Raw genomic sequence first — 16,528 nt, 5'->3', positions numbered from 1 at the left:
GCATTTCACATGTGGAACCATACCCCTACATGGAGTCAACACCTTCAGTAGCAAATGGGGGTGGAGATGGTAACAGGAAGTTTTATAGCCATGGCATGAGTGGATTTTGATTTGTAATTTAGACAAATTAAGTATCGCACTCTGAAATTACAATTCTCTTTCCTAGATATTCCAATAAGAGTAGTTGGAATCTTCCCACAAAGAAATGAACGGAGCATGCTTTGGAAGCTTATTTATGCCATGTACGAACGGATTTCCGTGTTTCAACACGGGAGAGTAGAAATTAACATGTTCATGAGTGAGAAAGAATACACGGTATGTTTGCCAATTTTTTTTTAAGTGCCTGAGACACATGCGCGTGACTTGTGCTTTGAATTTAGTTGTTGAAATAGAGTGTTTTATTTTACATGTAGAAGCTGACAGCAGAGGCTGGGAACCTGAAGAACTATCAGGCATTGACTGCCCTGTGCCAGATAGCTTGTGAAATACAGCTATTGCACAAGGTGAGAATTTGTTTCCATTTAATGCTATGATTGTAAATTGTGGACTGTGCTTTTATTTGCATATATTTCATTCACCTTTTTTAGCGTCTGTAACATTGATACTATTTCCGGTGGCCATACATGGCACACATCACATCACTGTGATACAAATACAAACTGCAACTACGCAGTGACTTTGAGATTTGACTACCTGAAGATCCACTTCCAGAGTTTGAAATGTCAGTTATCATGAAAACACTAAGATTAAATTGATCCTTTGTGCAGCCTTCTATCCTGCTTCATGTGGATCTTAATTTTAATCACAAGTATGTGAATGAAGGAGCTCACTGGTTCTGCAAATGCATGTGCCACTTCTCGGCTTTTCACAAGCTGAAATAGAACTAGCTGTGCATATTTTGTTTTCCAAAGCTGCCTGTTTTTATCTCGGCTGTTTGGCCGTTTTATCCGCTTGTCAGTTTCCTCTTTCCCTGAGTGGTCAATAACCCTCACTCACACAGCTTAGAATCCCTCTCTGATCCTTGCTTCTTTGGAGCACTGCTAAATTGTGATGCTAAGCTAATTCAGCTGGTTTTGCACTGGGCTTCTCTAAATTATGAGATTTTAAAAAACAAATTAATTCCTGGGAATGTGTGCGTCGATAGCTGGACCAGCATTTTTGCATCCCTAATTGCCCTTGAATTGAGTGGCTTGCAAGGCCATGTGCCCTCTTCCAGTACTTGGCTTAATAACATGGCTGCAGCAGTTTTTTAAAATTACATTGCGGGATATACGTGTCACTGGCTAGGCCAGCGTTTACTGCACATCCCTAATTTCCCTGGAAACAGTGGTGATGAGCTGTCACCGTGAACCGTTGCAGCCCATGTGATGTAGGGCGGCTCAGTGGTTAGCACTGCTGTCTCACAGCACCAGGGAACCTGGTTCGATTCTGACTTCGGGTGACTGGAGTTTGCACATTCTCCCTGTGTATGCGTGGGTTTCCTCCAGGTGCTCTGGTTTCCTCCCACTATCCCAAGATGTGCAGGTTAGGTGGATTGGCCATGATAAATTGCCCCCTAGTATGTGGGGTTACGGGATAGGGTGGGAGATTGGGCCTATGTCGGGTGCTCTTTCAAAGGGTAGGTGCAGACTCGATGGGCCAAATGGCAGCCTCCTGCACTGTAAGGATTCTATGAAGATTATTATATTTTATTATTGATTGTGGGGTAGTTCATAATCTTTATTATTGTCACAAGTAGGCTTACTTGCAATGCAATGAAGTTACTGTGGAAATCCCCTCGTCGCCACATTCCGGCACCTGTTTGGGTACACCGAGGGCAAATTCAGAATGTCCAATTCACCTAACAGCACGTCTTTCGGGACTTAGATGTCATAGAATTTACAGTGCAGAAGGAGGCCATTCGGCCCATCGAGTCTGCACCGGCTCTTGGAAAGAGCACCCTACCCAAGGTCCACACCTCCACCCTATCCCCATAGCCCAATAACCCCACCCAACACTAAGGGCAATTTTGGACACTAAGGACAATTTAGCATGGCCAATCCACCTAACCTGTACATCTTTGGACTGTGGGAGGAAACCGGAGCACCCGGAGGAAACCCACGCGCACACGGGGAGAACGTGCCGACTCCGCACAGACAGTGACCCAAGCCGGAATCGAACCTGGGACCTTGGAGCTGTGAAGCAATTGTGATATCCACAATGCTGCCTTGTGGGAGGAAACCGGAGCACCCGGAGGAAACTCACTCAGACACAGGGAGAATGTGCAGACTCCTCACAGAGAGTGACCTGGGAATCGAACCCGGGGCCCTGGCGCTGTGAAGCCACTGTGCTACCGTGCTGCCCTCCGTTCATGGTACATCCGTTCATGGGCCATTAGGTTGAATATTTAGTGTTTATTGTAGTATTACTATAAAATCTATTGCTTTGAAATATCAAATATGATTTTGAGTGAATTATTTATTTTAGGAACCTTGGTCATCTTTTGCTACAAATTCTAAAAATGGTGGCTGTGCAATACCACGCAGTTCGGTAAGTTTTTCATTTGCCTGCTGATTGTACGTAGCAATAAATACTTGGGACGGTATCTGTTCTTTTTAGTTAAAGAAACAAATTGGTGGTGTTGTAAGAGAAGCGATGTTAAATATAGAAAATAGAAGCAGGAGGAGGCCATTTAGCCCTTTGAGCCAGCTCCGCCATTCATTATGATCATCAAGTTCAACACCCTGATTTCCCCCCCTCTCCCCCCAAATATCCCTTTAACCCCAAAACCTATATCTAATTCCTCCTTGAAGTTACACACTGTTTTCGCCTCAACTACCTTCTGTGGTATGAATTGCACAGATTCACCACTCTCTGGGTGAAGAAATCTCTCCTACCTCATTCTTCTAAACACCAATGAATATAATCCTAACCGATTTAGTCGCTCCTCTTATGACAGTCCTGAATCCACTTAGTAAACCTTTGCTGTACTACCTCCATAGCAAGAACATCCTTCCTCAGAAAGGGACACCAAAACTGCACACAATACTCTGGGTGTGACCTCACCAATGCCCCATACAATTGCAGTAAAACATCTATTCCTATATTCAAATCCTCTAGCTATGAAGGCCAGCATAACGTTTGCCTGCTTTACTGCTGGCTATAGCTGCTTGCTTTCAGCAACTGATACACGAGGACACCCGAGGTATACTGCATCTGCCATGCATGTGACCACTCACTCAGCCTGTCCAAATCCCGCTGAAGCATCTCTGCATCCTCCTCACAGCTCCACCCAACTATGTATCATCTGCAAATTTGAAGTTCATACATTGAGTTCCCTCGTCCAAATCATTAATATATAATGTGAACAGTTGGAGCTCTAGCACAGATCCCTGCGGTAATGTACTCCACTAGTCATTGCCTGCCAATCAGAAAAAGATCCATTTATTTCAACTTTTTGCTTCCCGTCTGCTAACCAGCCTTTTATCCATCTCGACACTACCCATAATCCCATGCGCTTTAACTTTACATATTTTCTTTTTAAATTTAGAGTGCCCAATTCATTTTTTTTCCCCAATTAAGGGGCAATTTAGCGTGGTCAATCCACCTAGCCTGCACATCTTTTGGTTTGTGGGGTCGAAACCCAAGCAAACACTGGGAGAATGTGCAAACTCCACACAGATAGTGTCCCAGAGCCGGGATTGAACCTGGGACCTCTGGGCCGTGGGGCAACAGGGCTAACCCACTACGCCATCGTGCTGCCCCAACTTTACATATTAATCTGCCCTGTGAGACCTTGTCAAAAGCTTTCTGAAAGCTTCACAAGCTAAATTTGAGCAAAGCAGTGGATCAAATGAGAAGGAATTTTTGTTGATGGGACATGCTCCCACTGACGCTGGCGGGGAGGGATCAGACAGTGAAGGTGACGGTCCTTCTGGGGCTGCTTTTCTTTTTTTCAATGTCTCCCGATTTTTGTCCCAAAGGCTTTTTTCAGAAGTATGAATGTGGCGATATCGAGGTTCATATGTTTGGGTAAAACCCCAAGAGTAAAGAGGACACTCCTGGAACGGACCCGCGGGGAAGGGGGCTTGGCTCTCCTGAGCTTTATTAACTATTACTGGGCTGCCAACATATCGATGGTCAGGTAGTGGGGGAGGGGTCGGTCTGGGAGCAGATGGAGGCAGCATCCTGCAAAGGTACGAGTCTGGAGGCTTTACAGACGGCGCCCCTGCCATTCTTGCTGGCTCGGTACTCTACAAGTCCTGTGGGGGTGGCAGCCCTAAGGGTGTGGGAGCAATAGAGGCAGCATATGAGACTGGAGGTGGCGTCAGTGTGATCACTGATCTGTGACAATCACTGGTTTGTCCCGGGGGGTCTGGATGGGGGCTTTAAGGTTTGGCAGCGGGCAGGGATTGAGAGGTTTGGGGATCTATTCATCCAGGAAGGCTTCCTGACCTTGGAGACATGAGAGGAGGAGTTTAATTTGCGGAGTGGGAACGGGTTTCGGTCCCTTCAAGTGCTGGGCTTTGTACGGAGGCAGGTCCCAAGCTTTCCTCACCTCCCCCTGAGGGGATTACAGGATAAAAGTGCTGTCAAAAACAGGGGTTGGAGGTGGGAAGGTTTTGGAGATATACAGGGAATTGTTAGAGTGGGAAGGGGGCCCTATCAGAGGTGAAGAGGCAGTGGGAAGAGCAGCTAGGAGGGGACCTGGAAACTGAACTGGGGAAAAAGCCTTGAAAAGGGTAAATGCATCCTCGTCCTCAGCTTGATTCAGTTCAAGGTAGTCCACAGGGCCCACATAACGGTAGCCCGGATGAGTAGGTTCTTTGAGGAGGTGGAGGACAGATGTGGACGGTGTGAGGATAGCCTGGCCAACCATGTTGATATGTTTTGGGCATGTCCGAAACTGAGGGAATTCTGGCAGGGATTTGCAGATGTTATGTCAGAAGTCCTGGAAGGTAGGGTAACTCAAGTCCAGAATTGGCAATATTTGGGGTGTCGGAGAATCCGGGGGCAAAGTGGGGGGAGGGAGGCCGATATCTTGGTCTTCTCCTCCCTGGTGGCCCGGAGACGCATCTTGCTGAGATGGAGGGACACGGAGCCCCCGAAGTCAGAGTGTGGGTCAGCGATATGGTAGGGTTTCTCAGTCTGGAGAAAATCAAGTTCGCTCTGAGACGATCAATTCAGGGATTCGCCCGGAGTTGGCAGCCGTTCATTGATTTCTTTAACAAAAACTGAATGTCAGCAGTAAGGGGGGGAAAGGGAAAAGGGGGGAGGAAAACAGGAGGCAGGGTAATGTTAAATAAGGACAGGGAACTTAGTATACGGGTAATTGGGGATAGGGTGGGGGACGTGGTTTATTGTTTGTTGTTATTTTGTTATGTTATACCAGCAGGGGCTAGTTTAGCAGTCAGGGGCTGGTTTTGCACAGTGGGCCAAACAGCTGGCTTGTAACGCAGAACAAGGCCAGCAGCGCAGGTTCAATTCCCGTACCAGCTTCCCCGAAGAGGCGCCGGAATGTGGCGACTAGGGGGCTTTTCACAACTTAATTGAAGCCTACTTGTGACAATAAGCGATTATTATTATTATTTTAGGGTGTATTTTGTGCGTCGACCCGCGCGGTTGTTTTAGAAATGTCAACATGTTAATTTGTGAAAATTACAAATGCTTCAATAAAATATTTTCTTAAAAAATAAAAATAAAATTTTTAAATCCCTTCTGAAAGTCAAAATAAACCACATCCATCGGTTCTCCCTGGTCAACTCTATTAGTTACATCTTCAAAGAATTCTAGTAGATTTGTAAAGCATAATTTTCCTTTCGTAAATCCATGTTGAGTTTTGTCTGATTATAGCACTGCTTCCCAAATGCTGTGCTAAGAAATCCTTAATAATGGACTCCGCAACTTCCCTACAAATGACGTCAGGCTCACTGGTCTATAGTTCCCTGTTTTCTCTCTACCTCCCTTTTTGAATCGCGGGGTTACATTTGCTACCCTCCAATCTGTCGGAACCATTCCAGAGTCCAAAGAATTTTGGAAAATGACCATCAATGGATCTACTTTTTCTAGGGCCACTTCCTTAAGTACTCTGGGATGCAGATTATCAGGCCCTGGAGATTTGCCTGCCTTCAATCCCAATAATTTCCCCAAAGCCATTTCTTTACCAATACTAATTTCCTTCAGATCCTCACTAAAACTTGTGCTTCTCAGAACTTCCACCAAGTCCTTTGTGAAGACAGAAGCAAAGTAGGAACTTAATTCCTCGGCCGTTTCTTTAGTCCCTGTTATGAGTTCCCCCGTTTCTGACTGTAAGGGGCGTACATTAGTTTTTATTAATCTTTTTCTCTTTACATACCAATGGAAAATTTTACAGTCCGTTTTTATGTTCCCCGCTAGTTTACTTGCGAATTATATTTTCCTTTTCTTAATCAATCCCTTGGTCTGCCTTTGTTGAATTTTAAACTGTTCCCAATCCTGAGGTCTATTTTTTTTAAATAAAATGTATTGCTAATTTGTATGCCTCTTCTTTGAATCCAATGCTATCTCTAATTTCCCTATACTACCATAGTTACCTTTATTGAAGTTCAGGAACCTGGTCTCCGAATCAACTACCTCGCTATTCACCTTGATAAAGAATTCTACCATATTACGGTCACTCATCCCCAGGGGTTCTCTCACAACTAGATTGCCAATTAATCCTTTCTCATTGCACAACACCCAGTGCAAGAAGGCCTGTTCCCATGTTGGTTCCTCAACATACTGGTCCAGAAAGCCATCCTGTATACACTCCTCCTCTGTTGTACTGTGACTAATTTGTGTCACCCAATCAATATGCATATTAAAGTCCCTCCATAATCACACTTGTTCCTTTATCCACATGCATCCCTGATTTCCAGTCTAATTCTGTTCCTAACATTACCACTGCAGTTTGGTCTGTACACCACCCCTGCGAATGTTTTTTGCCCCTTAATGTTTCTTTATTATAATCTTTATTAGTGTTACAAGTAGGCTTACATTAACACTGCAATGAAGTTATTGCGAAAATCCCCAAACTCTGGCGCCTGTTCAGGTTGACTGAGGGAGAATTCAGAATGTCTAATTCACCAAACAAGCATATCTTTTGGGACTTGTGGGAGGAAATCTGAGCACTCAGAGGAAACCCACGCAGACACGGGGAGAACGTGCAGACTCCGCACAGACAGTGACCCAAGCCGGGAATCGAACCGGGTCCCTGGTGCTGTGAAGCTGTTCTACGTTTTAGTTACCGTTGTATGAAGAGTCAAAAGTCCTGTTCCTTTTCACCAAACACCATTTATTTCACTTCCACTTCCACTGCCTCTGTACAAAACTGTTAACAACACACCACCTGACACAAGGGCCACCTGAAGCCCCTTTACATATCAGTGTCAATCATTGGATACTTAACATAAATGAGACAACTAATTGCAATGGCTCTTAACCCATTACTTAACAGAAGCAACACTGCTAACCACTGTACCATCGTGTCGCCCTTAACTCCACCCAGACATATTCCACATCACCTGTACTAATATCTTTCCTCCATAGTGTATCAATAGCTTCTTTAATCAACAGTGCAACTCCACCACCTTTTCCTTTCTGTCTATGGTTCCTAAAAACTGAATATCCCTCAATGTTTAGTTCCCATCCCAGGTCACCTTAGAGCCATGTCTCCGTAATCCCATCTATATCATATCCCTTTTCATCCATCTGCGCAACTAATTCATCCATTTCATTTTGAATGCTCCTTCTGTTCGGGTACAAAACCTTAAGGCGAGCCCTTTTAATTTATCCTGTCCCTTACTATTTCTTTTACAGTGCTATTATCTAAAACTGGCCCTTAATTTTTCTGCCTTTCACTTCTTATTCTCCTTTCTGTCCTTTTCTCTTGTTCTTGATTCCCCCTGCTCTGAATCCGTACATATGTTCCCATCCCCCTGCATTATTAGTTTAAACCCCTCCCCAACCGCTCTAGCAAGAACCCCCTCCCCAGGTGTAACCCGTCCAGTTTGTACAGGACCCACCTCCTGCGGAACTGGTCCCAATACCCCAGGAATCTGAAACTCTCCACCTCACTCCATCTCTTCAGCTACATATTCATCCGGTAATCTTACTATTTCAGTACCTTTGAGGTCTGATGTTATCAGACCTCCGATGTTATATATAATAGGGTGTACATATCAATGTAATTTTGAATCACATTTTTGCACCCCTTTGCCATATAATAAACATTGGTTTTCACTGTCATGTGTGCACCCAGAAGTGAATGTCTGTCTGTGTGTTTTGTGCTTGACTGGGTAATCTGTTTTTGGAGGTTTAAGGTGTTGAATTGTGGTCTGGTTTGCTGTCTGTGGTATTTGGATTACGCAGGTGTTGCCCACCTTCCAAGGGAATTACTCTCCGCCTACTTCCTAATGCACATGTTTACCACTATCTTGTAAAAATGTAACTAACTGGTGCTCACTGTATATTTTTATTGTTCACGTTATTTTAAATTGTTTTCATCTTTGTATGTTTCAAATGGGAAAACCAATTGGAACCAGTTCCTGTGGTATTTTGGCTAATTTTATAATTCTGCACATTTTGTAATTATTCATTGTTTAACGGGCAGCACGGTAGCATTGTGGATAGCACAATTGCTTCACAGCTCCAGGGTCCCAGGTTCGATTCCGGCTTGGGTCACTGTCTGTGCGGAGTCTGCACATCCTTCCCGTGTGTGCGTGGGTTTCCACCGGGTGCTCCGGTTTCCTACCACAGTCCAAAGATGTGCAGGTTAGGTGGATTGGCCATGATAAATTGCCCTTCGTGTCCAAAATTGCCCTTAGTGTTGGGTGGGGTTACTGGGTAATGGGGATAGGTTGGAGGTGTTGACCTTGGGTGGGGTGCTCTTTCCAAGAGCCGGTGCAGACTCGATGGGCCGAATGGCCTCCTTCTGCACTGTAAATTCTATGAAACAGTATTGACTTGTTGAGTGAAAAAAATTAGACTTGAGTATGAGATTAATCATCTTGTCTCTTTTGAAATTTCTGTAGCTAACAAACGATCATTTGTGTTTTGTGAGACTGACTCCACGCAGAGACTTATTCACTCAGACCTTGACAGCTGCCAATTCATCCACACTGGTTCTGATGCTAAAGCAGTGCCTTACAAAACGTAAAGCTAAACTAATTGATCGACTGGAGTAAGTATACAGCAGTTTACCCATCCCCAGACTTGCATTCAGAATCGTATTATGATAACTGATCATCTTGTACTGGAGTATTTTGTAGTTGTGAAATTCTGATGGATTTTAAGATAAATATAGTGTATGATCGTTGTCCACATTTCCTAAATAAGTTTATATTCTGAGGCATTGCAAATGTTTTCGTATATTTGGAATTCAGTACTCAGTTTATGGAGTTAATGATTCCCATATTTGGCTATCCAAATTGTCTTGCATTAATCAGTTGGGATCCCATTAACAATTGCATCACAGACCTACCGGCAGGATTCACAACAAGCTTGAGTTAATTTTTTATTCTAATCTTTATTCGTGTCACAAAAAAAATCCCCTAGTCGCCACACTCCGGCGCCTGTTCGGGTACACTGAGGAAGAATTGAGAATGTCCAAATCACGTAACAAACACGTCTTTTCGAACTTGTGGGAGGAAAGCGGAGCACTTGGAGAAAACCCACGCAAACAATCCGTAAGAATAAACAACCACACCTCCTCCACAATAGTCCTCAATACCGCGGGCCCGCAAGGCTGCGTACTTAGCCCCCTACAATACTCCCTGTACACACACGACTGCGTGGCAAAATTTGGTTCCAACTCCATCTACAAGTTTGCTGACGATACGACCATAGTGGGCCGGATCTCGAATAACAACGAGTCAGAATTCCGGAGGGAGATTGGGAACCTAGTGGAGTGGTGCAGCTACAACAATCTATCCCTCAATGCCAGCAAAGCGAAAGAGCTGGTCATTGACTTCAGAAAGCAAAGTACTGTACACACACACCCCTGTCAGCATCAACGAGGCCGAGGTGGAGATGGTTAGCAGTTTCAAATTCCATGGGGTACACCTCCAAAAACCTGTCCTGGTCCACCCACGTCAACGCTACCACCAAGAAAGCACAACAGCGCCTATACTTCCTCAGGAAACTAAGGAAATTCGGCATGTCCACATTAACCCTTACCAACTTTTACAGATGCACCATAGAAAGCATCCTATCTGGCTGCATCACAGCCTGGTATGGCAACTGCTTGGCCCAAGACCGCAAGAAACTTCAGAGTCATGAACACAGCCCAGTCCATCACACAAACCTGCCTCCCATCCATTGACTCCATCTATACCTCCCGCTGCCTGGGGAAAGTGGGCAGCATAATCAAAGACCCCTCCCACCCGGCTTACTCACCCTTTCAACTTCTTCCATCGGGCAGGAGATACAGAAGTCTGAGAACACGCACGAACAGACTCAAAAACTCTTCTTCCCGCTGTTATCAGACTCCTAAACGACCCTCTTCTGGACTGACCTCATTAACACTACACCCTGTATGCTTCATCCGATGCCAGTGCTTATGTAGTTGCATTGTATACCTTGTGTTGCCCTATTATGTATTTTCTTTTATTTCCTTTTCTTCCCATGTACTTAATGATCTGTTTGAGCTGCTTGCAGAAAAATACTTTTCACTGTACCTCGGTACACGTGACAATAAACAAAATCCAATCCAATCCAAACACTGGGAGAAAGTGCATACTCCGCACAGACAGTGACCCAAGCCGGGAATCGAACCTGGGTCCCTGTCACTGTGAAGCAGGTGCTAACCACTGTGCTGCATTGCTGTCCACTTGTTTGGGGAAATGAAAGAAGTCAGTAATTAACCAGCTTCTTTAACTTTGTAATGCTAGGTGCAGCACTTAATTGAGTGTACAGTAAGTAGAAGGTAAAGTAATTGACTAAAGGATTGCAAAGGCAGTTATGTGAAGTAATTAATTAGTGACTGCTTTCTCTTTTTAACTTGAGTCAGAAAGTGATGGAAATTGTTGAAAGTAAGGTTAGACTTCATAGATAGTTGACATGTTAACAGTAATAGTTAATTGGTCTATTGAATAGATTCAATTTTTTTTTAACTTGCTGTTAATGTTCCAGCACTTTCACAATTTGCTTTATGAATTAGTTTCCTTGTCTCTTCTTCTGGGAGGGGTGGTGTTAGCCTTCTGTGGCATCAGAACATTAAATCTCAATTGTTCCACCTGAAATACCCAATTTAAAAGCAAGTTGAATTTATATCTCATCTGTGGAGGTGTTCTGCATTTCTTTGAGATCCTCTGCTTCTGGGTAAATTCATCGTCTGCGATGGGTAGCTGTTTAATGTCGCCTCCCTTGATCTTAGGGGAATTTGAGCATTTAAGTGACCACACATGGATCTGCCTGTCACAGCTAAACGAGCCCAGCCTGATTACTGAATTCAGACATATCCGCCAATTTTTCCACACGCGCACACTTGAGTGCAGCACCAAAATTGTATTTGATTACAAATTCCAAAATCAAAACTTCTTTATCCTCCATATAATCACTGATATTACTCCGTGACATTTAGTAAATAATTCAATCTAATTTCAACATTGTTCAGTTTCAAATCAAATTGAGCTTCACCAAAGTGTCTAATAGGCCTCTCTTTGGATTTATGTTGCACCGTATAATAAAACATAACCTATCCAACTTAATCAAACATGATGAATGTTAATTGACCTTTTAAAGATTTTTTTAAAATAAAGAAAGTAACCCTCAATGTTTTTTTAAAAAATCATTACCTAGATCCTGGTGTCCTGGAAGTGGAGAGAAGTTATTGATGCAGCTCAATTTACCAGAGAATGTATTAACAGGTGATGTGCATCCAGAGGAGTACAAGGAACTTTTTGAAGCAATGGAGCACTCCCAGGATTTCCGTCAAAGCTGGCTCTATGATGAAGTTTTGGAGAACATGAATTCTACAGTGTCGCATATCTGAATGCATAACTTTGGTTAAAACAGTCATGCTCCTCAATCTCTGTGCTGTGTGAATGCTATGCAGCTTCAACTGCAACCAAATCAGTGGAGACCTTCAAGTGCTTTTTCGCATATTGCTAAAACGTATGGTCCATTTCTGAAATGATATTCTGTGCACTCTGTCAGTGAAATCTTGGCTTCAATCTTCATGTTGCAGACCCTACTCACCAATATGGCCTCCTTTATAATTACAAGGAATGTTGATCTTTGTCGGCCATTCCAGTTCCTGCACAGAGGTCAATTGACACACATGAAAGGAGATACCAGTGTAAAGAGTACATACTGTACAGAAATTGCAGTTATTGATACTGTTTAAACTTCTCCAAAAATGGTGTTTTATTCAAATGAATTTTTATTGAAACAATATACTAATGAAATATAATTCCCATTGAATAATTTTGTTCAGCTGTCAAGATTTTTTAAAACTTAAGTCTGTTAGAGTTTGGTTAGGGGGAGTACTCTGTTGATCACTTTATGGTTTTGGATGGTCAAATGGCTCATGAGCAACAAGATCATAATGAGTGAGAACTGACAAATGAAAAGTGAATGACTTTCTAATCCAGTGTTTTTCAAACTTTTTTTCCCCGGGACCCACTTTTGCTAAATCAGCCGGCCTTCGCGACCCACGTCGCATTCGCTTACCTTTAGTGCGAAATGGGAGCCTGCTTGGTCTTCATGATCTCACTTGAATAGGGTTCAAAGGAGGAGAGGGCAATGTTAATATTGGGTACAGACATCAGCCAGTTCCTTTTGTACCGCGACGGAAAATCCAACCTCTCACATGTAGGTCGTCGTGAAAGGCAATAGCAACAAATAACTTGTTGTACTCCGCATGGGATACCCCTGGGAGATGCTACTCCAGAATTCAGATAGCCTGCTTCTGGCATGTTTTTAATGTGGTATCACAGGTCCGGTACAGCTGTATTGTCTTTTAATTTGGAGTCAGCTGTAAGTTAATAACTGATGCTGGGGTCTCAACCACCACTTCTCTTTCAAGATCTGAAACTTCTCTCATTTGCCAGTACTTCCCTACATGTAACCCACATGGGTTTTACATCCTTATTTGTATAGGCACAATTGACAAAACCATACCTCAAGAAATTATCTTTATATTGCATTGTTCCCCAGTTAGGTTGGTTGTTTGTAGACTGTTAATTAGGGGCCTTGGAGCTCTGTCCAGAGCTAACACTGCTTTGTCCTGCCCTGCTCGCTCCAGCAGATTCAGTGAGATCCTGTCCAGTAGGTACACTGCCTATTTGTGTCCTTGACCATCTCTTTCTTGTAAGAAAAAAATCAATCTTCATAATCCTCTTGCCTTGCTTACCAGCAGCTAGAAAATGGAAGCGGGTCTCGTATGTGATTTGGTGCAAAAAACATGTACAGGGCGCTTGACCTGCTCACTGCTGCTGCTTCTGGCCTCATGACTGCACACAGCACAATTTGTTTTTCATTTAAAAGGCAGCAGTGGCCGCCATTCTCAATTTAAAAGCCAATAGCGGCTGTTGGGCATTTCTCACATGATCAGGACCACCACAGGAACAGTGTGATCGATCACTCCAGACTCTTCCGACACCCACAGGTTGTGATCCACACTTTCAAAAACTCTGTTCTAATCCATTATAAGTTAAACAAATCAGGTGAAACAATTGGCTAGTGGTGCACGTCACTTAATGGTTAAGATTCACAAATGGCCACGGCGCTAAGGACCCGGGTCACTGCCCATGTGGAGTTTGCACATTCCCCCCATGTCTGCACGGGTCTCACCCCCACAACCCAAAATGATATGCAGGGTAGATGGATTGGCCACGCTAAATTGCCCCTTAATTGGGGGGGGGGTATTGGGTACTTTTAAATATTAAATTGAAGTGATTTACAAATGACATTTTCTTTTTTAACTTGATAACGTATCGTTTTTTAAATTCACATGATGCTGGTGCTTCTGACAAAGCCCACATTTGTTGTGTCCTCGAGATGGCGAGCTCGATTCTTGACAGCTCAACGGACTGACTTGCCAAGTCATTTCCTAGGTCAGTTAAGAGTCAACCATCAAGCACCATTGTTAGCTGGCAATTTTGGCACATTTGTTCTGTATGATTAATATCCAATAAATCTCCAAAACACTGCTTATTTTGGTCTTGTGTTTAAGCATCACGAGTTCACAAATTATTTTAAATTGATTCTCTCTTTGGTTGTCATCACCAATGCTTTCAGCTGAGTAAACTAATCTCATTTTCATTTAATTCCAAGATCTGGTACTCTCTGATATCATGCTTCCATGAACTTTTAAATGCAAAGCAATAAACTTTCTTTGTATGTGATTTGTATCACATCTCACATTGCTGTATTTGTACGTGTAATTTCTCTCAGTCACATTATCCCAGTAGCGGAGGCTCTTTCTCCATATTGAATGTTACAAGTTACGCAAAAGACTGTTTCGGGAGTATACCTGCTAACATTTCTGGTCTTCAAACCTTTTTGTGCAACTGGAAAAGGTAAAACAGTTGAAGTGCACTTAAAGCTTTCAAAGCACAATATCAAGTTGGAATGGTATCGGGCAGCATGGTGGCGCAGTGGTTAGCACAGCTGCCTCACGGTGCAGAGGTCGCAGGTTCGACACCCAGCTCTGGGTCACTGTCCATGTAGAGTTTGCACATTTTCCTTGTGTTTGCGTGGGTTTTGTCCCCACAACCCAAAGATGTGCAGGCTAGGTGGATTGGCCACGCTAAATTGCCCTTTAATTGGAAAAAATTAATTGGGTACTCTAAATAATTTTTTTAAAGTTGGAATGCTAATGTGGGTCCAGCAAAACCTTTTTAATTCTCAAACTAATTTTGAAACGCCTTGATAGACTTAACATTTAAAGAGAAAATAACAATTTAGTTTTTGAATTAACAACATGTACTTAACTATGTTTTATTGGATTACAAAAAGAACAAACAGGTGTCTAATACAAAGAGATTCATCCCTGAAGATTTTTGTTGTTGGGTAGATATTCAGTTACAACCTTAGGTATGTTGACATTCACCTCCACTCTGCTTTCAAACGCATGCTCACAATTTGTTTCTAACATGCCTTTGGTCACTTGATTTTTTTAAATTTAGTATCCAATTTTTTTTTTCCAATTAAGGGGCATCTACCTATCCTGTACATTTTTTGGGTTGTGGGGGTGAGACCCACGCAGGCACAGGGAAATTTGCAAACTCCACACAGACAGTGGCCTGGGATCGAACCTGGGTCCTCAGTGTTGTGAGGCAGCAGTGCTAACAGTAATTCTGCTGTAATGTGAAGTACCACTTCCTAAACGTATGATGTGAGTTGGTGAAACAAAATATAATCTGCTGTGCAATCCTGGTAGCAATCGGCTGTTAGGTTGGGATGGGAGTGAGGGAACAGGGTTTCAATGAATACAAAGGCAAATAGGTTGTAAGCCACTGAGTGGAACACAGCCAGGGTTGCAAATCACACTTGATTACTCTTTTTTTCACTTTGAAAATAATTCTGATCTGTCGGATTTGAGACAATTCGAAGACCTGGTAAAATTGTGTTGTTCAAATCTTGAGGTTAGAGCCAAAGTGTTGATTCAATCCATCAGTAAAAGACAATCCCTCAAACAACATTGCTTCTCAATTTGGCACATAGTCATGGATAAGGGTGGAGTGTGAGCTTCCTGGCACACTTGCCATTCTTGCAAGTCTGAAAAAGGACACTGCTATTAATGCTTGCACACTAAAGCATTTTATGCCACCACACCGCTGAGGATGTGAAATGTTATCCAATGCTGTGCAATCCATGTCACAATACAGTATCAGAATTTGATCCGTATGGGATGATTGGATATACCTTTAGTCAAGAAGGATCCCCCCCAAAAAAATATTTTAAGAAGGAAAATTTACATCCAAGATATTAAATGCCTCTTTTTTTAGGGGAGGTGTTGGTGTAATGGTACTGTCACTGGGCTAGTAATCCAGAGACCCGAAATTTTTCATTAACTTCATTTGAAGCCTACTTGTGACAAAGTGATTTTCAATGCTCTGGAAACCGGGTTTGAATCCCACCATGGCAGATGGTGAAATTTGAATTCAATAAAAATCTCGAATCAGGTCTAACTATAACCATGAAGCATTGTTGATGGTCATAAAAACACATCTGGTTCACTAATGTCCTTTTTAAGGAAGGAAATCTGCTGTCCTTACTTGGTCTGGCCACATGTTGTCATGTTCTGTAGACTGGATATGAATGATGCACTGCAGAACATCTAGTTTAAATAATTTATTATGAAACAACTGCATGGTAAAGATAACTGGAATCAATAAATAACAAACTAACTATTATAGAGCTACTGCAAAATATGTCTATCCACCAACACTTACAACTCCCTTGAGGCACAGAGCCGCATGGTATACTTACACTGCCATCTGCTGGTTGGAGGTCGCATAGAATATATACAGAATTGCTCTCTGCATATCATCACACATGTGACTCCAGATCTACAGCAATGTGG

At 42.9% G+C, this 16,528-nt stretch overlaps 1 protein-coding gene across 3 annotated transcripts in view; it reads left to right on the top strand.

Moving 5' to 3' along the window:
* The window catches only part of tfb2m (transcription factor B2, mitochondrial), a 39,658-nt gene extending 25,508 nt beyond the window's left edge, over nucleotides 1-14,150 (top strand). For 2 of the 3 annotated variants that reach the window (XM_072512892.1, XM_072512897.1), the window contains exons 5-9: nucleotides 167-315; nucleotides 414-503; nucleotides 2,467-2,529; nucleotides 9,030-9,178; nucleotides 11,797-14,150. In XM_072512892.1, the coding sequence (XP_072368993.1) occupies nucleotides 167-315; nucleotides 414-503; nucleotides 2,467-2,529; nucleotides 9,030-9,178; nucleotides 11,797-11,989 (644 nt within the window). In that variant the 3' untranslated portion in view covers nucleotides 11,990-14,150. The remainder of the gene's footprint in view (nucleotides 1-166; nucleotides 316-413; nucleotides 504-2,466; nucleotides 2,530-9,029; nucleotides 9,179-11,796) is intronic. The other variant, XM_072512901.1, reaches the window with a different exon arrangement.
* Nucleotides 14,151-16,528: the final 2,378 nt, after the last annotated feature.

The sequence above is a fragment of the Scyliorhinus torazame genome, chromosome 1 (assembly GCF_047496885.1).
Source record: "Scyliorhinus torazame isolate Kashiwa2021f chromosome 1, sScyTor2.1, whole genome shotgun sequence".
Lineage (NCBI taxonomy): Eukaryota > Metazoa > Chordata > Chondrichthyes > Carcharhiniformes > Scyliorhinidae > Scyliorhinus > Scyliorhinus torazame.
The sequence above is the reverse complement of the archived record's forward strand: the minus strand, read 5'-3'. Positions and strand labels throughout refer to the sequence as shown.